Here is a 25,961-nt window from a genome sequence, read left to right as displayed (position 1 = left end):
GAGAGGGGGGAAAGGGAGCGAGCGAGAGGGGGTGGGGGGATGGCGAGAGAGGGTGGGGGGAGAGCGAGAGAGGGTGGGGGGAGAGCGCGAGAGGGGAACAGAGAGAGAGAGAGGGGGTAGAGGGAGAGAGAGAGAGGGGGTAGAGGGAGAGGGGGGGAAAGAGAGAGAGAGGGAGGGGGGGGAAAGAGAAAGCGAGAGAGGGAGAGAGAGAGGGAGAGGGGGGGAAAGAGAGAGAGGGAGAGAGAGAGGGAGAGGGGGGGAAAGAGAGAGAGGGAGAGAGAGAGGGAGAGGGGGGGAAGGGAGAGAGAGAGGGAGAGGGGGGGAAGGGAGAGAGAGAGGGAGAGGGGGGGAAGAGAGAGAGAGAGGGAGAGGGGGGGAAGAGAGAGAGGGGGGGGGGAAGAGAGAGGGGGGAAAGAGTGCGTGAGAGGGTGGGGGGAAAGAGTGCGTGAGAGGGTGGGGGGAAAGAGAGCGAGAGAGGGTGGGGGGAAAGAGAGCGAGAGCGGGTGGGGCGAGAGAGAGAGGGTGCGGATGAGAGAGAGAGAGGGTGCGGAAGAGAGAGAGTTGAACAGAGAGAGAGAGGGGGTGGAGGAAGAGAGAGAGAGGGGGTGGAGGAAGAGAGAGAGAGGGGGTGGAGGAAGAGAGAGAGAGGGGGTGGAGGAAGAGAGAGAGAGGGGGTGGAGGAAGAGAGAGAGAGGGGGTGGAGGAAGAGAGAGAGAGGGGGTGGAGGAAGAGAGAGAGAGGGGGTGGAGGAAGAGAGAGAGAGGGGGTGGAGGAAGAGAGAGAGAGGGGGTGGAGGAAGAGAGAGAGAGGGGGTGGAGGAAGAGAGAGAGAGGGGGTGGAGGAAGAGAGAGAGAGGGGGTGGAGGAAGAGAGAGAGAGGGGTTGGAGGAAGAGAGAGAGAGGGGTTGGAGGAAGAGAGAGAGAGGGGGTAGAGGAAGAGAGAGAGAGGGGGTAGAGGAAGAGAGAGAGAGGGGTAAAGAGAGAGAGAGAGGGAGAGGGGGGAAAGAGAGAGGGAGAGGGAGAAAGAGGGAGAGAGAGAGAGGGAGGGGGGGGGGGAAAGAGAGAGAGAGAGAGAGCGAGAGAGGTGGGGAAAGAGAGGGAGAGCGAGAGAGGTGGGGAAAGAGAGGGAGAGCGAGAGGTGGGGAAAGAGAGGGAGAGCGAGAGGTGGGGAAAGAGAGGGAGAGCGAGAGAGGTGGGGAAAGAGAGGGAGAGCGAGAGGTGGGGAAAGAGAGGGAGAGCGAGAGGTGGGGAAAGAGAGGGAGAGCGAGAGGTGGGGAAAGAGAGGGAGAGCGAGAGGTGGGGAAAGAGAGGGAGAGCGAGAGGTGGGGAAAGAGAGGGAGAGCGAGAGGTGGGGAAAGAGAGGGAGAGCGAGAGGTGGGGAAAGAGAGGGAGAGCGAGAGGTGGGGAAAGAGAGGGAGAGCGAGAGGTGGGGAAAGAGAGGGAGAGCGAGAGGTGGGGAAAGAGAGGGAGAGCGAGAGGTGGGGAAAGAGAGGGAGAGCGAGAGGTGGGGAAAGAGAGGGAGAGCGAGAGGTGGGGAAAGAGAGGGAGAGCGAGAGGTGGGGAAAGAGAGGGAGAGCGAGAGGTGGGGAAAGAGAGGGAGAGCGAGAGGTGGGGAAAGAGAGGGAGAGCGAGAGGTGGGGAAAGAGAGGGAGAGCGAGAGGTGGGGAAAGAGAGGGAGAGCGAGAGGTGGGGAAAGAGAGGGAGAGCGAGAGGTGGGGAAAGAGAGGGAGAGCGAGAGGTGGGGAAAGAGAGGGAGAGCGAGAGGTGGGGAAAGAGAGGGAGAGCGAGAGGTGGGGAAAGAGAGGGAGAGCGAGAGGTGGGGAAAGAGAGGGAGAGCGAGAGGTGGGGAAAGAGAGGGAGAGCGAGAGGTGGGGAAAGAGAGGGAGAGCGAGAGGTGGGGAAAGAGAGGGAGAGCGAGAGGTGGGGAAAGAGAGGGAGAGCGAGAGGTGGGGAAAGAGAGGGAGAGCGAGAGGTGGGGAAAGAGAGGGAGAGCGAGAGGTGGGGAAAGAGAGGGAGAGCGAGAGGTGGGGAAAGAGAGGGAGAGCGAGAGGTGGGGAAAGAGAGGGAGAGCGAGAGGTGGGGAAAGAGAGGGAGAGCGAGAGGTGGGGAAAGAGAGGGAGAGCGAGAGGTGGGGAAAGAGAGGGAGAGCGAGAGGTGGGGAAAGAGAGGGAGAGCGAGAGGTGGGGAAAGAGAGGGAGAGCGAGAGGTGGGGAAAGAGAGGGAGAGCGAGAGGTGGGGAAAGAGAGGGAGAGCGAGAGGTGGGGAAAGAGAGGGAGAGCGAGAGGTGGGGAAAGAGAGGGAGAGCGAGAGGTGGGGAAAGAGAGGGAGAGCGAGAGGTGGGGAAAGAGAGGGAGAGCGAGAGGTGGGGAAAGAGAGGGAGAGCGAGAGGTGGGGAAAGAGAGGGAGAGCGAGAGGTGGGGAAAGAGAGGGAGAGCGAGAGGTGGGGAAAGAGAGGGAGAGCGAGAGGTGGGGAAAGAGAGGGAGAGCGAGAGGTGGGGAAAGAGAGGGAGAGCGAGAGGTGGGGAAAGAGAGGGAGAGCGAGAGGTGGGGAAAGAGAGGGAGAGCGAGAGGTGGGGAAAGAGAGGGAGAGCGAGAGGTGGGGAAAGAGAGGGAGAGCGAGAGGTGGGGAAAGAGAGGGAGAGCGAGAGGTGGGGAAAGAGAGGGAGAGCGAGAGGTGGGGAAAGAGAGGGAGAGCGAGAGGTGGGGAAAGAGAGGGAGAGCGAGAGGTGGGGAAAGAGAGGGAGAGCGAGAGGTGGGGAAAGAGAGGGAGAGCGAGAGGTGGGGAAAGAGAGGGAGAGCGAGAGGTGGGGAAAGAGAGGGAGAGCGAGAGGTGGGGAAAGAGAGGGAGAGCGAGAGGTGGGGAAAGAGAGGGAGAGCGTGAGGTGGGGAAAGAGAGAGAGAGCGAGAGGTGGGGAAGAGAGAGAGAGAGCGAGAGGTGGGGAAGAGAGAGAGAGAGCGAGAGGTGGGGAAGAGAGAGAGAGAGCGAGAGGTGGGGAAGAGAGAGAGAGAGCGAGAGGTGGGGAAGAGAGAGAGAGCGAGAGGTGGGGAAGAGAGAGCGAGCGAGAGGGTGGGGGAAGAGAGAGAGAGAGCGAGAGGGTGGGGGAAGAGAGAGAGAGAGCGAGAGGGTGGGGGAAGAGAGAGAGAGAGCGAGAGGGTGGGGGAAGAGAGAGAGAGAGCGAGAGGGTGGGGAAGAGAGAGAGGGAGGGTGGGGGAAGAGTGAGAGAGGGTGGGGGAAGAGAGAGAGAGGGGGTGGGGGAACAGAGAGAGAGAGAGGGGGTAACAGAGAGAGAGAGGGGGTGGGGGAAGAGAGAGAGAGGGGGTGGGGGAAGAGAGAGAGAGGGGGTGGGGGAAGAGAGAGAGAGAGGGGAAACAGAGAGAGAGAGAGGGGAAACAGAGAGAGAGAGAGGGGAAACACAGCGAGCGAGAGAGGGGAAACACAGCGAGCGAGGGAGAAAGAGAGAGAGAGGGGGGGAAGAGAGAGAGAGAGCGAGAGGTGGGGAAGAGAGAGAGAGAGCGAGAGGTGGGGAAGAGAGAGAGAGCGAGAGGTGGGGAAGAGAGAGAGAGCGAGAGGTGGGGAAGAGAGAGCGAGCGAGAGGGTGGGGGAAGAGAGAGAGAGAGCGAGAGGGTGGGGGAAGAGAGAGAGAGAGCGAGAGGATGGGGGAAGAGAGAGAGAGAGCGAGAGGGTGGGGGAAGAGAGAGAGAGAGAGCGAGAGGGTGGGGGAAGAGAGAGAGAGAGCGAGAGGGTGGGGAAGAGAGAGAGGGAGGGTGGGGGAAGAGAGAGAGAGGGTGGGGGAAGAGAGAGAGAGGGGGTGGGGGAACAGAGAGAGAGAGAGGGGAAACAGAGAGAGAGAGAGGGGGTAACAGAGAGAGAGAGGGGGTGGGGGAAGAGAGAGAGAGGGGGTGGGGGAAGAGAGAGAGAGAGGGGAAACACAGCGAGCGAGAGAGGGGAAACACAGCGAGCGAGGGAGAAAGAGAGAGAGAGGGGGGGAACGGACAGGGGAGAACACAGAGAGGGGGGGAACAGAGAGGGAGAGGAGGAAGAGCGAGAGAGAGAGAGGGGAAGAGAGAGGGGGGAACAGAGTGAGAGAGAGGGAGGGGGGAAGCACAGAGACAGAGAGGGGGGAAGCACAGAGACAGAGACAGAGAGGGGGGGAAAACAGAGAGAGAGTGAGAGAGGGGGGGAAAACAGAGAGAGAGTGAGGGGGGGGGGGAAACAGAGAGAGAGTGAGAGAGGGGGGGAAAACAGAGAGAGAGAGGGGGGAAACAGATAGAGAGAGAGAGGGGGGAAACAGAGATAGAGAGAGAGGGGGGAAACAGAGATAGAGAGAGAGGGGGGAAACAGATAGAGAGAGAGGGGGGAAACAGAGAGAGAGGGGGGAAACAGAGAGAGAGGGGGGAGGAACAGAGAGAGAGAGAGGAGGGGAAACACAGAGTGAGAGAGAAAGAGAGGGGGCAACACAGACAGAAGAGGGGTGGAGAAATCAGGGAGTGATGGGGGATTGGTGGAACAGAGAGAGAGGGGAACACGGGGTGAGAGAGCGAGAGACTGAGAGATCAAGTTCATTCCTGACAGATGGATATTGATCTGGAATGCTCTACATCGCTACATTGTGTGCGGGCAGAGATTGACTACTTATGCAAGCAAAATCAGTGCCAGGTATGTCACTATAATTTGTTCTTGTTTTTATTAGCAAGATAAATTTTTAATGCCTTTACCTTTCAAAATTTGTTCACTGGCCCCCCGGGCTGAGCAAAAATTGCAGTGTGGCCCTTCGCCCAAAAGGATTGGACAATAGGACGGCACAGTGCCGCAGTGGTTAGCACCGCAGCCTCACAACTCCAGCGACCTGGGTTCAGTTCTGGGTACTGCCTGTGTGGAGTTTGCAAGTTCTCCCGTGTCTGCGTGGGTTTCCGCCGGGTGCTCCGGTTTCCTCCCATAGCCAAAGACTTGCAGGTTGATAGGTAAATTGGCCATTGTAAATTGCCCCTAGTGTAGGTAGGTGGTAGGAGAATGGTGGGGATGTGGTGGAGAATATGGGGTTAATGTAGGATTAGTATAAATGGGTGGTTGTTGGTTGGCACAGACTCAGTGGGCCGAAGGGCCTGTTTCGGTGCTGTATCTCTAAATAAAAAAATAAAATAAATGCTGATCTACAAGATTCACTGCAGCAACTCCCCACTCCTCTTTCGACAGCACCTTCCAAATGTGCGACCTCTACCATCTAGAAGGACAAGGACAGTAGATGCCTGGGAACACCAACAACCTGCATTCACGTAGGCCCGGATTTTGCGGAAAGGGGGGATGGTGGGTGATGGTGTTTGATCTGTCAGCATTCTCTGTCATTAAACTTCTGAAACTGACTGCAACTTCAAGATTTAGCGCCTGGGCAAATTTTAATGTAGAAATCTTGAATTTGCAGTCTGTCTTTCACTGCTCCGCCACAGGCTGCATTGTAGACCTGCCCCAGAGCGGCAATCAGCAAAGTCAGTTGATGTGGTGAGAGCTTCCCCTGTTCCATTGCTGTTAGAAACCCCCAAAAAAGTTACATCTTGTTGAATCAGGCATAACTGAGGTTTTTAGCAGCGATGTGAGTAATAACTATCGCTGAACAACAGTTTTTTTTATATCTGTGGAGGATTATTAAATGTCTCCATTATGATTAATTACTACCTATGTGTATGTCCCAATCTTTATTTTTCTCTATGTAAAATCTTTAAAAAGTGATTTAATTTTTGTACTTTTCATTTCCTGGTTGGCTGTCTGAGAATTTTTTAAAGTGATTGGCTGCTTGGACAGCTTAATGACATCACGTTTAAACTAGTTTGGCAGGGGGATGGGAACCGGAGCCACGGATCACTGGATGGGATAGCTGTTGAACAGGCAGATACCGAGTGCAGAGAGTCTGTGAGGAAGGTTAGACAGTTGACGGCAAAGTTGCAGCCAGTATGATGGGTTGAAGTGTGTCTATTTTAACGCAAGAAGTGTCAGGAATAAGGGTGATGAACTTAGAGCATGGATCAGTACTTGGAGCTACGATGTTGTGGCCATTACGGAGACGTGGCTATCACGGGCAGGAATGGATGTTGGATGTTCCGGGGTTTAGATGTTTCAAAAGGAATAGGGAGGGAGGTAAAAGAGGTGGGGGAGTGGCATTGTTAATCAGGGATAGTATCACAGCTGCAGAAAGGGAGGTCGTCGAGGAGGGTTTGTCTACTGAGTCATTATGGGTGGAAGTCAGAAACAGGAAAGGAGCAGTCACTTTGTTGGGAGTTTTCAAGAGACCCCCCAATAGCAACAGAGACATGGAGGAACAGATTGGGAGGCAGATTTTGGAAAGGTGCAGAAGTAACAGGGTTGTTGTCATGGGTGACTTCAACTTCCCTAATATTGATTGGAACCTCCTTAGTGCAAATAGTTTGGATGGAGCAGTTTTTGTCAGGTGTGTCCAGGAAGGTTTCCTGACTCAATATGTAGATAGGCCGACTAGAGGGGAAACTATGTTGGACTTGGTGCTTGGTAACGAACCAGGCCAGGTGGCAGATCTCTCGGTGGGAGAGCATTTCGGTGATAGTGATCACAACTCCCTGACCTTTACTATAGTCATGGAGAGGGACAGGAGCAGACGGGATGGGAAAATATTTAATTGGGGGAGGGGGAATTACAATGCTATTAGGCAGGAACTGGGGAGCATAAATTGGGAACAGATGTTCTCAGGGAAATGCTCAACAGAAATGTGGAGGTTGTTTAGGGAGCACTTGCTGCGACTGCTGGATAGGTTTGTCCCGATGAGGCAGGGAAGGGATGGTAGGATGAAGGAACCTTGGATGACAAGAGATGTGGAACAGCTAGTCAAGAGGAAGAAGGAAGCTTACTTAAGGTTGAGGAAGCAAGGATCAGACAGGGCTCTAGAGGGTTACAAGGTAGCCAGGAAGGAACTGAAGAATGGACTTGGGAGAGCTAGAAAGGGACATGAAAAAGTCTTGGGTAGGATTAAGGAAAATCCCAAGGCGTTCTACACTTATGTGAGGAACAAGAGGATGGCCAGAGTGAGGGGAGGGCCGATCAGGGATAGTGGAGGGAACTTGTGCCTGGAGTTGGAGGAGGTAGGGGAGGTCCTAAATGAATACTTTGCTTCAGTATTCACTAGTGAGAGGGACCTGGTCGTTTGTGAGGACAGCGTGGAACAGGCTGATATGCTCGAACAGGTTGAGGTTAAGAGGGAGGATGTGCTGGAAATTTTGAATGATATGAGGACAGATAAGTCCCTGGGGCCAGACGGTATATACCCAAGGATTTTATGGGAAGCGAGGGAAGAGATTGCTGCGCCTTTGGCGATGATCTTTGCGTCTTCACTGTCCACTGGAGTAGTACCGGATGATTGGAGGGTGGCAAATGTTGTTCCCTTGTTCAAGAAAGGGAATAGGGATAACCCTGGGAATTATAGACCAGTCAGTCTTATGTCAGTAGTGGGCAAATTATTGGAGAGGATTCTGAGAGACAGGATTTATGATTATTTGGAAAAGCATAGTTTGATTAAAGACAGTCAGCATGGCTTTGTGAGGGGCCTCACAAGCCTTATTGAATTCTTTGAAGATGTGACAAAACACATTGATGAAGGAAGAGCAGTGGATGTGGTGTATATGGATTTTAGCAAGGTGTTTGATAAGGTTCCCCATGGTAGGCTCATTCAGAAAGTAAGGAGGCATGGGATTTTGGGAAAGTTGGCTGTCTGGATACAAAATTGGCTAGCCCATAGAAGTCAGAGGGTGGTATTAGATGGAAAGTATTCAGCATGGAGCTCGGTGACCAGTGGTGTTCCACAAGGATCTGTTCTGGGACCTCTGCTCTTTGTGATTTTTATAAATGACTTGGATGAGGAAGTGGAAGGCTGGGTTAGCAGGTTTGCCGATGACACGAAGGTTGCTGGAGTTGTGGATAGTGTGGAAGGCTGTTGTAGGTTGCAACGGGACATTGACAGGATGCAGAGCTGGGCTGAGAAGTGGCAGATGGAGTTCAACCTGGAAAAGTGTGAAGTGATTCATTTTGGAAGGTCGAATTTGAATGCGGAATACAGGCTTAAAGACAGGATTCTTGGTAGTGTGGTGGAACAGAGGGATCTTGGGATCCATGTCCATAGATTGCTCAAAGTTGCCACCCAAGTTGATAGGGTTGTTGAGAAGGCGTATGGTGTGTTGGCTTTCATTAACAGGGGGATTGAGTTTAAGAGCCGCGAGGTTATGCTGCAGCTTTATAAAGCCCTGGTTCGACCACACTTGGAATATTGTGTTCAGTTCTGGTCGCCTCATTATAGGAAGGATGTGGAAGCTTTAGAGAAGGTGCAGAGGAGATTTACCAGGATGCTGCCTGGACTGGAGGGCGTGTCCTATGAAGAAAGATTGATGGAGCTAGGGCTTTTCTCATTGGAGCGAAGAAGGATGAGAGGTGACTTGATAGAGGAGTACAAGATGATGAGAGGCATAGATAGAGTGGATAGTCAGAGACTTTTTCCCAGGGTGGAAAGGGCTATCACCAGGGGGCATAATTTTAAGGTGATTGGAGGAAGGTTTCGGGGAGATGTCAGAGGTAGGTTCATTACACAGAGAGTGGTGGGTGCGTGGAATGCACTGCCAGCGGTGGTAGTAGAAGCAGATACTTTAGGGGCATTTAAGCGACTCTTGGATAGGTACATGGATGATAGTAGAATGAAAGGTCGGTAGTTAGTTTGATCTTAGAGTAGGTTAAAGGTTCGGCACAACATCGTGGGCCAAAGGGCCTGTACTGTGCTGTACTGTTCTATGTTCTTTCACTGCAGCTCCACTCTGGGGGAAATCCCCATTAAGGAATTCTGCAGACTACTGCCTGGAGAGAGGAGATCGCTAGATCTCTCAGCAAGACTTTCTTTGAGGTTGGAAGTGAGTGACTTTGCCTCACCACTGACCGCAAACTCTGGACCATAGAGTTATTAACATCGAAAGAATTCACAGAGGGAGAAAGAAAAACTGATTCTGACCCAAAGTGGGAAAAAATAGGTAGGGTGACATAAAGCTTAGTCAAAGACTTGGGTTTTAAGAAGATTCTTGAAGGAGTGGGAGATGAATGGGGTTTTGAGAGTGGGATCTGGCTACTTGAACGCATAATAGTTGGCTACTTGAAAGCATAATGGGGTGAAAGTCGGGGTGGGGAAAAATGCATAAGAGATGGGGTCAGAGGAATGAGGTGTATGGGAGTGGAGGGGGGCGTGTAGGTTTGGAGGAGATTACAATGATGGGGAGGGGTGACGCAAAGCATTGGAAGGATTTATACACCAATCAGAATTCTAAATTTGAGACACTGGGTGTTAATGTAGATGAGCATAGACTAGTGATGGGTGAATGTAACTTGATGAGGGATAGGATCTCGGCAAGCAGAGTTTTGGATATGCTGTTTACAGGAGCTGGAGAATGAGGAGCTTTGGATGGCAAAAGCATAAATGAGGGATTTAATGGCAGATAGGTTAGGTAGAATTGTAGGGGGATGATGTTATAAAGATGGAAGTATGTGTTCTTTGTGATGGAGAGAATATGGAGCCATAAACAGTTTCAGGTCAAGCGGGACACCAATTTTGTGAATAATCTGATTCAGTCTGAAGCCATTGCCCTTGGAAGATATAGATTTTGTCGTGGGAAAACAAGGACAGCGACTCCAATCTTCCTGGTATTTACCTGAAGGAAACTGGTGTTCATACAAGCAGTATAAAGGCCAAAAGGTGATCGAGGCAGAGCTAGTGTCATAAGCATATATGTGGAAACTGTTCCATGTTTGTGCACAAAGGCAGACTGGAAATTTGGGAAATGAGATTTCCCAAGTCCTGCCTTGAATGGTTCTATAGCATTTTCCTATCAGTCCTGTCATTACCACCCTGCCCCCCTCCTGTTTTTTTTGCCCATTAGAATCCTTTGCCCTTTCAGGGGACCCAATCCATACTGCTTGTGGATAATGTCATCAAATGGAGATACAGAGGAGAAGGGGCAGGTGGAGGGTAAGGATGGATTCTTCTGGAGACACTCCTGAGGTAAGAATGCAAGGGGTGGTGGGAGAAGCCATTGTTAGAAATGCTCAGGATTGTTTAGACCCATTTCTGCAAAAAAAATATTGTTTTTGGGCACAACATCATTCATGGACATACATTGTTTTAACTTTTCCCTTATTTAAAATGATTGCCTGCTAAATTCTCTATATGAATTTCTGACTGAAATTCAGATGTTTGGAAACATCTTTGAGCCATTGTCTAAATAGTCATTTTTTTTGCCTTCTAAAGATAGTTCAGATAACATTGGTAATCTCAAAGGGGAAGAATAAACTAATTTTACAGTTACCTTTTTAAATTTGTTTTTAGTCTTTAAAAACTGTGAGGAAATATATGTATTGAATAAATTACCAAGGGAGGCCATGAAACTAAATAGTAGAGAAGGGCTCAAGAACTATAGACATGGTTCTGAAGAGGGATTGAGAGGGAAGATTGCCTCTGTATACTGCATGATGGTGACATTACATACATGGCAGGAAGGTTTCCTGTGTTCATTATGTCAAGTGAAATTATAAACCGGTTCTAAAAGAATGTATTTGTGATTTTGTTAGAAATGTTAACACAGCAAGGAGAATAAATTTTCCCCTCTCCCAAATGGTGAGAAAATGGCATGGTGAGGTTGAAATAAAAAAAAAAGTGCCTGAGGGGAAAAATATAATTTTCCTATTTCTAACATTGATTGTGTTAAGAGCATGAAAAGGCTACCTGGACCAGCAAATACTTCCCCACTTGCCTGCCATCTCACTGCCTCCTGGCAATGTACTTACATTTGCTTTCAGAGCAAAACTCATCCTTGATGATGAAATGAACTTTATGGACTACAACTACCAGCTAAAGCTGCCGATGGTTGCCAGGTCGACTGCTTGCAATGCTATTCGAACCAACCTGAGATTAACTGAACTGTTGGAACAACCTGATGACTTCACAAACAAACAGAAAGCTCTGGGTATTATCGACATGCATGTACAACAGAGGCAACTGGCAAGACTGGAACATCCAAGTGAGTAAACAGACATAACTCAAATACATCTGATTAATTCCACTCAAATTATTTTAAGTGGAAAGTAGTCCATTGTATAATAATTAATAAATAACAGATGATATAATTTCCACAGAGTTTATATCTTAATCTAACTTTCTATTGATTTCTATCTTAACTCGCATTGCAATACAGCAATATACAATGCAATACTCGTATGCATTGCAATACAGCATAGGCTAATCTTAATTTAGTTTGGATTCCCTACCACACTTCATTCAATTTGTCAGTCAAACTAATAAGAAGTTGTGAGTTAGGACAGAAAGTGTTAGAAATAAATAGGTCCACCAGCAAAGAAACTTGGAAAGATGTATGGCACAGAAGGAGGCCCATAGTGTTCGTGCATCTCAAAAGAGAAAAGTTACGTCAATGTTTTTGGGAGACACCCATAGCCAGAACTGTTTTCCCTTTTCAGACATTTGAAAATAACAACTTGCATTTATATAGAACCTGTAATGTCAGGAGTGTTGTCAAACAAAATTGACAAAGGCAAAGAGGGTGACATTAGAAAATGGTCAGAGGTAGGTTTTAAGGAACATCTTAAAGGTGGACAGAGAGGTGGAGGGGTAGAGAAGTTTAGGGAGAGTATGCCAGAGCATGGGGTCTAGGGAGCATAGAAACCTGTTTATATTTCTGATATGTTTCCAGCATTTGCATCTCTTTTTATCTTAATTGAGAAATTAGTTTGGGCTGAAATTATTTTGCAATCATCTGCAAATCAAACTGATTTAATGAAAGCCGGGGTGGAGCAGAGATTTAAAAAGAGCAGGAGCTGAAGGTCAAGGCAGAGATTCAAAAAGAGCGGGTGCTGAGAGCGGAGATTGCAAAAGAGCAGGAGCTGAGAACCAGGACTGAAATAAAATTCAAAGTATGATGGCACAGGAGTGTTTCTCTTTTTCTCTCTCAGTCGTTACAGGAGATTCCATAGTTAGGGGGACAGACAGGCACTTTTGTAACTGTCATCGTGTGTCCCACATAGTGTGTTGTCACTCTGGTGCTAGGGTAAAGGACATCAGAGAGGGTGTAGAGTATTCTACAGGGGGAAGGGAGTGAGCCAGAAGTTGTGGTACGTGTCTGTACCAACGACTAGAGATATCAGATATTGAGGTCCTACGGTCAGATTTTCAGGAGCTTGGGAGGAAGTTAAAAAGTAGGAAGTCAAAAGTAAGAATCTCTGGATAACTCTCAGCGCCACACACTAGCGAGAGTAGAAATAGGAAGATAGGGAAGATCAATACATGGCTTGAGGCAGGACGGAGGGCTTCAGATTCTTGGGGCATTGGCTCATCTATTCAAAAGGGCATTTCAACAGGACTGGGGCCAATATCCTCATGGGGAGGTTCACTCATGTTGGGGAGAGTTTAAACTAAATTGGCAGGGGGGTGGGCACCAGCATATTAAAGTGGAAAAGAGAAATAAGGTGCATAAATTGAGAGTGTTGAATGGTACTGTAGAAGGAATTAGTACTATATTAGATTCAAGTAGACTAAAGGATTATGAACAATACAAAGATAGGTTTAGAATGCATGTATGTAAATACACAAAGTGTGCTGAACAAGGTTGGTGAGCTACAAACACAAATAGCCATGTGGGAATTTGATGTAGTGACAATAACTGAAACATGGCTTAAAAATAGTGAGGTTTGGATGCTTAATATTCAAAGATACAAAGTGTTCAGAAAAGATACGGAAGGGAAAAAGGGAGGTGGGGTGGCAGTACTGATTAGGGAAGATAGTTTAGTGTTGGAAAGAGGATGCCGTTGAGGGGACAAGGACAGAATCCATTTGGTTGGCAAGAAAGTTATGATCATGCTACTGAGGATATACTACAGGTGTCCAAAGTCCAAATATTGAGAGAAAGATAGAGGAGCAAATCTGCAGGGAAATCAGAGATGTTGGCTTCGTAAATAGATGTATTGAGTACAAAAGCAATGAAGTTATGCTGAACCTTTATAAAGCTCTGGTTAGGCCACAACTGGAGCATTGCATCCAGTTCTGGTCACCACACTTTAGGAAGGATGTGAAGGTCCATGAGAGGGTGTAGAGGAGATTTACCAGAACAGTTCCAAGGAATTTAACTACAAGGTTAGGTTGGAGAAGCTGGGGTTGTTTTCCTTGGAGAGAAGGAAATTGAGGGGAGATTTGATAGAGGTGCACAAGATTGTGATAGGCTTAGATAAGTTGACCAAGGGAAAAGCTGTTCCCATTAACCGACAGTACAAGGACTAGGGGACACAGATAGAAGGTTTTGGGCAAGAGATGCAGGAGAGTTGTGAGGAAGAACTTTTTATGCAGCGAGTGGTAATTTCTTTTATTTGGTCATGGAATGTGGGTGTCGTTGGCTCGGCCAGCATTTGTTGCCCTTGAGAAGTTGGTGGTTAGCTGCCTTATTGAACTGCTGGAGTCCTTGGGGTGTAGATACACCCACAGTGCTGTTAGGAAGGAGGTTCCACGATTTTAACCCAGCAGCAGTGAAGGAATGGCTATATAGTTTTCCATTGCTTAGGTAGATGTTGGGTGGTCTATCCGGTTTCATTCCTTTTCTTACACTTTGGGCTGGATTTTATGTCAGGCTGACGGGAGCTGGCCGCTTGAGGGAGGAAGTCTCGCCTCATTGAGCCGGCAGCTCTTGGTTCCAGCAGCGCCAGTGGCCACTGCTGGGACTGCAGCCCAGCCGAGGACATGGAGCCAGGACTACAGGTAAGTTAGTGTTGCCTCGCCGGGGTGATCGGTCGCGCCCCGGCGAGGCAAGGGTGGTCTTGTGGGGGCGAGGGGCATCTCAGGTCCTGGGGCTGGTTGGGAAGTGCGGGTGGCCCTCAATTGGGCACCCTGTGCCTGTCTGTCAGGGCCCACCCCCAGGGCGCTGAGAGGCCACCAGCTTTCACCGGGCGGCCTTTCATGTCTCCCGGACGCCTTCTTGCCATGAGTAAGATCCCTGTGGAGGCGGGCAAAAGCCCTTAATTGGCTACTTAAGGGCCTTCATTGGCCTGGGGCGGGTGACCTGTTTCTCACCCCCCCCCCCCCCACGTAAAGTGGGGCAGAGGCAGGACCGGGTTGGGCAGGCTTCCCGCTCAATTTTACGCCACGCCCCCTGCCTCCATCTGGCTTGCAAGGGTGCCGTAAAATTCCGACCTTTATTGCAGTTTAATACAACTGTGTGGCTTGCTGGGCCATTTCAGAGGGCATTTAAGAGTCAACCACATTGTGGGTCACATGTAGGCCAGACCAGGTAAGGACAGTAGATTTCCTTCCCTAAAGGACATTGGTGAACCAGATGGGTTTTTACAATAATTGACAATGGTTTTATGGTCACCATTAGACTAGCTTTTAATTCCAGATTTATTAATTGAATTCAAATTTCACTGTCTGCTGTGGTGGAATTCAAACCCATGTCCCCAGAGTATTAGTCTAGGCATCTGGATTACTAGTCCAATGACATTACCACTATGCCACTGCCTCCCCTTCCCTCACCTGGAACTCACTGCCCTCGAGGGTGGTGGAAGTAGAGACGATTAATGATTTTAATAGGAAATTGGATGGGCAGTTGAGAGGAATAAACCTGCAGGGTAACAGGGTTAGAGCGGGGGAATGGAACTGACTGGATTGATCGACAGAGACCAGCATGGACCCGATGGGCCGAATGGCTACCTTCTGTGCTGTTATGACTCGATGTGCAAGAACCAGAGAGTAGTAATATTGGGGGGGGGGGGGGCTTTAATTACCCAAATAGCAATTGGGATAATGTTAGAGTAAAGGGAATGGAGGGGGAGGAATTTCTGGATTGCGTTCAGGAAAGCTTCCTTGACCAATATGTCCTTGGTCCAAATAGGAGGAAGCATTGTTGGATCTGGTGCTGGGGAATGTCAAGGGTCAGATGTACCAAGCGTCTGTGGGGGAACATTTGGGTAAGAATGATCATTGTATCCTGAGGTTTAGATAGTGATGGTGAAGAGGGAGAACAACCTGAAGTACAACTTCTAAATTGGAAGAGAGCTAACTTCAGTGGGATGAGAGGGGATCTAGCCAGGGTGAAATGGAACCAAAGATTGATGGCAAACTGTAACCAAACAGTGGGTGATCTTTAAGGAAGAGATATTTCAGGTACAGGCTAGTGTTACAACCAAGACAGGAGTAATGCACTGTTAATTCAGTCCCATCAGTCCACAGGTCACAGCATATTATTAAAGTTTTCCCACCAAATTAAACATGGTATTTATCCCGCAGAATAAAGCACACCAAACCAGGTTTATTTAAACAACAAATTAACTGTTTATTCATAAACCAATTTTAAATGATAATGAGATAAATCTATGTGGATTAACAGATTTTATAACTTATTATTCTTCCTAACCCTCATGCACACATATACATTCAAAAACCAACAGTTAACCAGGGAAAACAGAGGTTGATTTTACAGTGGTTTCTTAGGAATAATAGAATAATTAGGTTGCAACTTCTGGTAGGATTTTTCCGGATCGGTGAGGTGTCCCAAAGTCAAATAGTCAGATGCCATTCGAAGTCTTTCCAGGCAAGTTTGATAAACAGTCTGTGATGGGTAGGTATTCAAGGCAATTCGTCTGCAGCAGGCATCACACAGATCTTTCAGCATAAGGTGTAGCAACAGGTCTACTTAAAATTTAAAGTAGCTGTCTAACAGTAGAAACTTTCTTGAGATTTCAGGATCTTCCAAAAAACACAAAAGGCAACAGGACTCACTCTTGAGGCAGAGATTTTCCAAAGACTGGAGACAATAGGAATTTTGCTACCTTTAACAATGCAGGCTTCCTCTCAGCAAAGGAGCCTTTCTCCACAGAGAGCAGAACTCTTCTTTCTCTGGGTCCTTTCCTCTCCAGGGTTTTTTTTTCTCTCTCCAGGCAGCTCAAAACCGCACCTTAAATGTAGTATCTCTTTCCAATTCATTGCCATTTATATATGTTTGGCAATTTCTGTTATCATTGAAAATTATTTTTTCACCAAGATTTCTTCTCAGTTCAGGCAAGAGTCTGAGGTGAAGACTGGGAGTTAAAACCTCCAGACCTTGACATTTGACATAGTCTGATCTCCCATTTTCTCCCTGCCCCCATAAAATCAGGGTCAATATTAGACATTGAGATTTGCTGAATGCTGATATACGGTTAAGTTGGTTATTGTGACTCAATAGATTGGTACATCTGGCTAGGAGATGTTTCACTAGATCTCATTTCCCAACAGTATCTTCGGCCACACTTTTGAGATATTGCAACAGCAAGGTCATTTTCTAGGCACTGCATCCGGACAGATGGACTGCAGTTGCTTTTTCTCTTCTGGTCATGTACATTCCTATGTTTCTATGTCATAGAATCCGGGCTCCAGAATCCAGAGGATTGTTGAGCTTTCTTTTTCTAAATACATGTCACTTTACACTAAACAAACCCTTCAGATATTTAAGAAGCATCACTTAATTTCTAATTTTGTAGAACAGATAGTATCTTGACTTTTAGAGAAAAATATCTGAAATTTCCTTTGAAATCTTTTCTCCCAATAAAGGCAAAAATTTTAAGCAATATTTCTCAACGTTTAATAGCATGGTTTACTTGTATTTATTGCATACCTTTATTGATTTAGTATTTCTTTTGTTTTAAAAGAGCGTTATAATTTGAAACCCACGTTGGGAGAGCAAGCATCAAGACTTGCACTCCCTCAATATCAATATGAGTGCTGGAACCCTAACAGCAAAAGAACAGCCACAGCTGAATCAAGTAAGGTCAAACTCTATTTCTATCTCACTGAAAATCTTATACGGCTCTTTTACGATATTAAAACTTTTTCCCACATTCTGTTGGTATTTTGTGATATTTTAAATAGATTCTTTGATTCCTTCCAATTTTCCCCAGTTTGTTCTTAAGGCATTGACACTTGCTAGGTTGCAATGCCGCCAGCTCCCTTGTATTTCAGTTCTTCCTGAATGAGCTGACTGTTGGCAGGCTGTTTGATTGTGCAGGGCATTCAAGTCAAACTTAATCAATTGTCCCCTGAAATCCAAACAGACATCCAATGCCTCATCATTCTTTCAGATTTAAAATTCTCATTCATGTTTTCAAATCCATCCACGGTCTTACCCCTTCATATCACTGTGCCCTCTTCCAGCCCTACAGCCCTCTGAGTTGTCTGTGTTCCTCCAATTCTGGCCTCTTGCACATCCATGATTTTAATTGCTCTCCCATTAGTGGCTGCGCTTTCGGTTGCTGAGGTCCTGAACTCTGGAATTCCCTCCCTTAACCCCATGCCTCTGTCTCCTCCTTCCAGACACTCCTTAAAACTTACTTCTTTAACCAAACTTTTGGTCTCCTGTCATCTTATCTTGTTATGTGACTTGGTGTCAAATTTTGCTTGATAACACTCTTATGAAGTGCCTTGTATTTTAAAAGGTGCTATATAAATGCAAGTTGTTGTTGGTTAATATCAGCTAACGCATCACAGACCAAAGGATTAAACTGTAACAATGAAACCAGCTGCTGAGCCACCAGGGAGAGCCCTGTAAAAGCAGCTACCTTACCTGTAATGTCAGGTAGCAACTTGCAGAATACTCTGGTTTATTTTGGCCCCCTTTAAGGTAAGGTTTCTTGCTGGATCAGGTACATACGTCCCTTCAGTAAGATATTTGTGCCCTGCTATTTCTAAACACTTCTGATTCATTTTTCCTTCGTTCCACTCATCATCCACCTCAGACTTTCGTAGGGTTGGCAGTGGAGGGAATTCTAAATCGGGCATATATACGCTGGAGAATTAGAGATGATTCTGCAACCTGATATTAAAATAAAGTTTATAAATGCGATTTGCATTTGGATGCATTTCTGCCATCTCTGTCTTAATGAAAATAAAATCTCCTGTAGCTTAAAACTTATTTTCTGACGTATTTATTTATTTAGAGATACAGCACTGAAACAGGCCCTTCGGCCCACCGAGTCTGTGCCGACCATGAACCACCTATTTATACTAATCCTACACTAATCCCATATTCCTACCACATCCCCACCTGTTACTATATTCCCCTACCACCTACCTATTAGAATTAGAACATTACAGCGCAGTACAGGCCCTTCAGCCCTCGATGTTGCGCCGACCTGTGAAACCATCTGACCTACACTATTCCATTTTCATCCATATGTCTATCCAATGACCACTTAAATGCCCTTGAAGTTGGCGAGTCTACTACTGTTGCAGGCAGGGCGTTCCACGCCCCTGCTACTCTCTGAGTAAAGAAACTACCTCTAACATCTGTCCTATATCGATCACCCCTCAACTTAAAGCTATGTCCCCTCGTGTTTGCCATCACCATCCGAGGAAAAAGACTCTCACTATCCACCCTATCTAACCCTCTGATTATCTTATATGTCTCTATTAAGTCACCTTTCCTCCTCCTCTCCAACGAAAACAACCTCAAGTCCCTCAGCCTTTCCTCGTAAGACCTTCCCTCCATACCAGGCAACATCCTAGTAAATCTCCTCTGCACCCTTTCCAAAGCTTCCACATCCTTCCTATAATGCGGTGACCAGAACTGCACGCAATACTCCAGGTGCGGTCTCACCAGAGTTTTGTACAGCTGCAGCATGACCTCGTGGCTCCGAAACTCGATCCCCCTACTAATAAAAGCTAACACACCATATGCCTTCTTAACAGCCCTATTAACCTGGGTAGCAACTTTCAGGGATTTATGTACCTGGACACCAAGATCTCTCTGTTCATCTACACTACCAAGAATCTTCCCAGTAGCCCAGTACTCTGCATTCCTGTTACTCCTTCCAAAGTGAATCACCTCACACTTTTCCGCATTAAACTCCATTTGCCATCTCTCAGCCCAGCTCTGCAGCCTATCTATGTCCCTCTGTACCCTACAACATCCTTCGGCACTATCCACAACTCCACCGACCTTCGTGTCATCCGCAAATTTACTAACCCACCCTTCTACACCCTCTTCCAGGTCATTTATAAAAATGACAAACAGCAGTGGCCCCAAAACAGATCCTTGCGGTACACCACTAGTAACTAAACTCCAGGATGAACATTTGCCATCAACCACCACCCTCTGTCTTCTTTCAGCTAGCCAATTTCTGATCCAAAGCTCTAAATCACCTTCAACCCCATACTTCCGTATTTTCTGCAATAGCCTACCGTGGGGAACCTTATCAAACGCCTTACTGAAATCCATATATACCACATCCACTGCTTTACCCTCATCCACCTGTTTGGGCACCTTCTCGAAAAACTCAATAAGGTTTGTGAGGCATGACCTACCCTTCACAAAACCGTGCTGACTATCGCTAATGAACTTATTCTTTTCAAGATGATTATAAATCCTGTCTCTTATAACCTTTTCCAACATTTTACCCACAACTGAAGTAAGGCTCACAGGTCTATAATTACCAGGGCTGTCTTTACTCCCCTTCTTGAACAAGGGGACAACATTTGCTATCCTCCAGTCTTCCGGCACTATTCCTGTCGACAATGACGACATAAAGATCAAGGACAAAGGCTCTGCAATCTCCTCCCTAGCTTCCCAGAGAATCCTAGGATAAATCCCATCTGGCCCAGGGGACTTATCTATTTTCGCACTTTCCAAAATTGATAACACCTCCTCCTTGTGAACCTCAATCCCATCTAGCCTAGTAGTCTGAATCTCAGTATTCCCCTCGACAACATTTTCTTTCTCTACTGTAAATACTGACGAAAAATATTCATTTAACGCTTCCCCTATCTCCTCTGATTCCACACACAACTTCCCACTACTATCCTTGATTGGCCCATATCTAACTCTAGTCATTCTTTTATTCCTGATATACCTATAGAAAGCCTTAGGGTTTTCCTTGATCCTATCCGCCAATGACTTCTCGTGTCCTCTCCTTGCTCTTCTTAGCTCTCCCTTTAGATCCTTCCTGGCTAGTTTGTAACTGTCAAGCGCCCTAACTGAGCCTTCACGTCTCATCCTAACATAAGCCGCCGCCTTCCTTTTGACAAGCGCTTCAACTTCTTTATTAAACCACGGCTCCCTCACTCGACAACTTCCTCCCTGCCTGACAGGTACATACTTATCAAGGACACGCAGTAGCTGCTCCTTGAATAAGCTCCACATTTCGATTGTTCCCATCCCCTGCAGTTTCCTTCCCCATCCTACGCATCCTAAATCTTGCCTAATCGCATCATAATTTCCTTTCCCCCAGCTATAATTCTTGCCCTGCGGTAGATACCTGTCCCTGCCCATCGCTAAGGTAAACCTAACCGAATTGTGATCACTATCACCAAAGTGCTCACCTACATCTAAATCTAACACCTGGCCGGGTTCATTACCCAGTACCAAATCCAATGTGGCATCGCCCCTGGTTGGCCTGTCTACATACAGTGTCAGAAAACCCTCCTGCACACACTGGACAAAAACTGACCCATCTAAAGTAGTCGAACTATAGTATTTCCAGTCAATATTTGGAAAGTTAAAGTCCCCCATAACAACTACCCTGTTACTCTCGCCCCTGTCGAGAATCATCTTCGCTATCCTTTCCTCTACATCTCTGGAACTATTCGGAGGTCGATAGAAGACTCCCAACAGGGTGACCTCTCCTCTCCTGTTTCTAACCTCGGCCCATACTACCTCAGTAGACGAGTCCTCAAACGTCCTTTCTGCCGCTGTAATACTCTCCTTGATTAACAATGCCACACCCCCTCCTCTTTTACCATCTTCTCTGTTCTTACTGAAACATCTAAATCCCGGAACCTGCAACATCCATTCCTGCCCCAGCTCTACCCATGACTCCGAAATGGCCACTACATCGAGATCCCAGGTACCAAGCCATGCTGCAAGCTCACCCACCTTATTCCGGATGCTCCTGGCGTTGAAGTAGACACACTTTAAACCAAGTTCTTGCTTGCCAGTGCCCTCTTGCGTCCTTGTAACCTTATCCCTGACCTCACTACTCTCAACATCCTGTACACTGGAACTACAATTTAGGTTCCCATTCCCCTGCTGAATTAGTTTAAACCCCCCCGAAGAGCACTAGCAAATCTACCCCCCAGGATATTGGTACCCCTCTGGTTCAGGTGAAGACCATCCTGTTTGTAGAGGTCCCACCTACCCCAGAAAGAGCCCCAATTATCCAGGAAACCAAAACCCTCCCTCCTACACCATCCCTGCAGCCACGTGTTCAACTCCTCTCTCTCCCTATTCCTCGCTTCGCTATCACGTGGCACGGGCAACAACCCAGAGATAACAACTCTGTTTGTTCTCGCTCTAAGCTTCCACCCTAGCTCCCTGAATTTCTGTCTTAAATCCCCATCTCTCTTTCTACCTATGTCGTTGGTGCCTATGTGGACCACGACTTGGGGCTGCTCCCCCTCCCCCTTAAGGATCCCAAAAACACGATCCGAGACATCACGAACCCTGGCACCTGGGAGGCAACACACCAACCGTGAGTCTCTCTCGTTCCCACAGAACCTCCTATCTGTTCCCCTAACTATGCAGTACCCAATGCTAATGCTCTGCTCCTTTTCCCCCTTCCCTTCTGAGCAACAGGGACAGACTCTGTGCCAGAGACCTGTACCCCATTGCTTACCCCTGGTAAGTCGTCCCCCGCAACAGTATCCAAAACAGTATACCTGTTGAGGGAAATGGCCACAGGGGATCCCTGCACTGCCTGCTGGTTCCCTCTCCTTCCCCTGACGGTAACCCATCTACCTACTTCTTTTACCTGAGGTGTGACTACCTCCCCATAACTCCTCTCAATAACCCCCTCCCGAATGATCCGAAGTTCATCCAGCTCCAGCTCCAGTTCCCTAACGCGGTTCTCGAGGAGCTGGAGTTGGGTGCACTTCCCGCAGATGCAGTCAGCAGGGACACTCTTGGCGACCCTTACCTCCCACATTCTGCAGGAGGAACATACAACTGCCTTAACCTCCATTCCCACTATTCCCACCTATACTAGGGGCAATTTATAATGGCCAATTTACCTATCAACCTGCAAGTCTTTTGGCTGTGGGAGGAAACCAGAGCACCCGGCGAAAGCCCATGCGGTCACAGGGAGAACTTGCAAACTCCGCACAGGCAGTACCCAGAATTGAACCCGGGTCACTGGAGCTGTGAGGCTATGGTGCTAACCACTGTGCCATTGGCCTCCTTGTCTCGAGAGACAATGGGTAAGCGCCTGGAGGTGGTCAGTGGTTTGTGAAGCAGCGCCTGTAGTGGCTCTCAAGGCCAATTCTAGAGTGACAGACTCTTCCACAGGTGCTGCAGATAAAATTGGTTGTCGGGGCTGTTACACAGTTGGCTCTCCCCTTGCGCTTCTGTCTTTTTTTCCTGCCAACTGCTAAGTCTCTTCGACTCACCATGCTTTAGCCCCGCCTTTATGGCTGCCCGCCAGCTTTGGCGATCGCTGGCAACTGACTCCCACGACTTGTGATCAGTGTCACAGGACTTCATGTTGTGTTTGCAGACGTCTTCAAAGCAGAGACATGGACAGCCGGTGGGTCTGGTACCAGTGATGAGCTCGCTGTACAATGTGTCCTTGGGGATCCTGCCATCTTCCATGCGGCTCACATGGCCAAGCCATCTCAGGCGCCGCTGGCTTAGTAGGGTGTATATGCTGGGGATGTTGGCCACCTCGAGGACTTCTGTGTTGGAGATACGGTCCTGCCACCTGATGCCAAGGATTCTCCGGAGGCAGCGAAGATGGAATGAATTGAGACGTCGCTCTTGGCTGATATATGTTGTCCAGGCCTCGCAGCCGTAGAGCAAGGTACTGAGGACACAGGCTTGATGCACTCGGACTTTTGTGTTCTGTGTCAGTGCGCCATTTTCCCACGCTCTCTTGGCCAGTCTGGACATAGCAGAGGAAGCCTTTCCCATGCGCTTGTTTAATTCTGCATCGAGAGACAGGTTACTGGTGATAGTTGAGCCTAGGTAGGTGAACTCTTGAACCACTTCCAGAGTGTGGTCGCCGATATTGATGGATGGGGCATTTCTGACGTCCTGTCGCATGATGTTCGTTTTCTTGAGGCTGATGGTTCGGCCAAATTCGTTGCAGGCAGCCGCAATCCTGTCAATGAGTCTCTGCAAACACTCTTCAGTGTGAGATGTTAATGCAGCATCGTCAGCAAAGAGGGGTTCCCTGATGAGGACTTTCTGTACTTTGGTCTTCGCTTTTAGATGGGCAAGGTTGAACAACCTGCCACCTGATCTTGTGTGGAGGAAAATTCCTTCTTCTGAAGACTTGAACGCATGTGAGAGCAGCAGGGCGAAGAAGATCCCAAACAGTGTAGGTGCGAGAACACAGCCCTGTTTCACGCCACTCAGGATAGGAAAGGGATCTGATGAGGCGCCGCTATGCTGAATTGTGCCTTTCGTATTGTCATGGAATGAGGTGATGATACTTAGTAGCTTAGGTGGGCATCCAATCTTTTCTAGTAGTCTGAAGAGACCATGCCAGCTGACGAGGTCAAAGGCTTTGGTGAGATCAATGAAAGCAATGTAGAGGGGCATCTGTTGTTCACGGCATTTCTCCTGTAGCTGGCGAAGGGATAACAGCATGTCAATGGTGGATCTCTTTGCTCGAAAGCCACACTGTGCCTCAGGGTAGACACGCTCAGCCAGCTTCTGGAGCCTGTTTAAAGCAACTCGAGCGAAGACTTTCCCCACTATGCTGAGCAGGGAGATTCCACGGTAGTTGTTGCAGTCACCGCGGTCACCCTTGTTCTTAAAGAGGGTGATGATATTGGCATCGCGCATGTCCTGTGGTACTGCTCCCTCGTCCCAGCACAGGCAAAGCAGTTCGTACAGTGCTGAAAGTATAGCAGGCTTGGCACTCTTAATGATTTCAGGGGTAATGCCTTCCTTCCCAGGGGCTTTTCCGCCGGCTGGAGAATCATTGGCATCACTGAGTTCCGATTTTGTTGGCTGTATGTCCAGCTCATCCATGACTGGTAGAGACTGGGCTGCATTGAGGGCGATCTCAGTGACAACATTTTCCCTGGAGTACAGTTCTAGGTAGTGTTCCACCCAGTGGTCCATTTGCTTGCGTTGGTCAGTGATTGTGTCCCCTCATTTAGATTTGAGGGAGGCAATCTTCTTGATGGTTGGCCCAAAAGCTCTCTTAATGCCATCATACATTCCTCTTATATTTCCGGTGCCAGAAGCCAGCTGAATATGACTGCATATGTGTTGCCAGTAGTCATTCGCGTAGCGCCTGGCTGTTCTTTGTGCAGCGCTTCTGGCAGCTTTAAGTGCTATGGATATTAACTCGCTGGGGGCTTTCTTGTAGTTCATCAGTGCAATGCGCTTAGCGGCTATGACAGGTTCCAGCTCTTCAAGGTGAGATTGAAACCAGTCTGCATTCCGCTTCACACGTTTGCCATAGGTGGTCATCTGACAATTAAGTGATAAACATGCTTCCTTACCTTGATACTGTTACTATATTCTTAACTTTTAAATCTGGCTATGGCTTTTTAGTAACAAGTGTTTTATTAATTGGGGGTGGTACAGCTATCCCATTATTTTTTCTATTTATTTTGTTCCCTCCTTGTTTCAGAATCTACGGCCTCAGAAATCCGGAGTAAGGCCAATGTTCTCTTCAAGGAGATCAATGTGAAACAGGTGGTTAGAGATTCACAGTCACTGTCTGCAAGCCATCAAAGCTGCAACTTTGGACAGTAAAGAGGGCCTGAAATAGAATTAATGATAGCGGTCTTCAGTTCAACAATAAAACTGAACAGGAATTTCCTTTTTTTTTACATATGTTACGATGGAATACCATTAACTGTACTTTACTCAATTAAATTATGTGAAAAATTTGCCTAAGCATGAAATGGCAGTCTTACCACGGTTTAAGCCATTGCTGAAGCTAGGCCTTAGCTATTGTTTCAGAATAAATATAATTCCTTACATCTTATAGTGTCTAGCAGTCTTTTTAAAGACGTATTTAAATTGTTTCCCTCTCCCCTGAACAGCTGGGCTTTTGTCTGGGTACAATGTCCATGTGCCATTCACCTTCAGTACCTCACCCAAGTAGGCAGCCTTCATACTTGAGTCTAGACAGTGGGCTGAAATTTATGGTCCTGCTTCCGAAATTGGTGGTGGGTGAAAACAGGCCACACTTCACGGAGCCGCCGCGATATTAAATGCGGTGGCTCAATTAAATAGCCAGGGTGGACTGCCCGTCCTGATGACATGGAGGGGGCGGGCGGTCCATCCCCGGCAATGGCGTCAGCCTCCACTGTGCAGGGCTTCGAGCCTTACATTTCGATTTAAAAATGTAGTGATTTTTAAAAATTAAATAAATTGATCCTGACGCCCACCCCCCCCCCCCCCCCCCACCACCCCGATAAACATTGTATTACTTACCTGCCCTCTCCCCTGTTCAAAACACTTACCTTGTGCAACTGACCTTCCCCCTCACCCCCACTCCCTCCAAAGTTCGTAAACTTTAATAAAAGCAAAGTACTGCAGATGCTGGAAATCTGAAATAAAAACAAAAAGTTCTGGAAATACTCAGCAGATCTGGCAGCATCTGTGGAGAGAGAAGCAGAGTTGACATTTCAGATCTGTGACCTTTCATCAGAACTGGCAGTGGTTAGAAAAGAATTGGGTTTTAAGCAAGTGAAGTGGGGGTTGGGGTGGGGGAGAGAACAAAAGGGAAGGTGTTTGATAGGACAGAGGGCATGAGAGATTAAATAGCAAAGCTATCCTGGGACAAAGGCAAAGAGTTTGTTGATGTTTGTGGTGAAAGCATTAGTCCAGAGTGAGTGTTAATAGCAGAATAATGAGCAGCTCTGACTACATGAAAAACAGGCACATGATTAAAAGATAATTTTTTTTTCAAAAAGCCAGTAACTGGCCAAT

At 47.8% G+C, this 25,961-nt stretch overlaps 1 protein-coding gene across 1 annotated transcript in view; it reads left to right on the top strand.

Moving 5' to 3' along the window:
* spata4 (spermatogenesis associated 4) overlaps window positions 1–25,006 on the top strand; it is a 54,571-nt gene extending 29,565 nt beyond the window's left edge. Inside the window, exons 4-6 of the mRNA XM_068028777.1 lie at window positions 10,846–11,066; window positions 16,729–16,842; window positions 24,652–25,006. Coding sequence (XP_067884878.1) covers window positions 10,846–11,066; window positions 16,729–16,842; window positions 24,652–24,776 — 460 coding nt within the window. The 3' untranslated portion in view covers window positions 24,777–25,006. The remainder of the gene's footprint in view (window positions 1–10,845; window positions 11,067–16,728; window positions 16,843–24,651) is intronic.
* Window positions 25,007–25,961: the final 955 nt, after the last annotated feature.

The sequence above is a fragment of the Heterodontus francisci genome, chromosome 4, assembly GCF_036365525.1.
Source record: "Heterodontus francisci isolate sHetFra1 chromosome 4, sHetFra1.hap1, whole genome shotgun sequence".
Classification (NCBI taxonomy): domain Eukaryota; kingdom Metazoa; phylum Chordata; class Chondrichthyes; order Heterodontiformes; family Heterodontidae; genus Heterodontus; species Heterodontus francisci.
The sequence above is the reverse complement of the archived record's forward strand: the minus strand, read 5'-3'. Positions and strand labels throughout refer to the sequence as shown.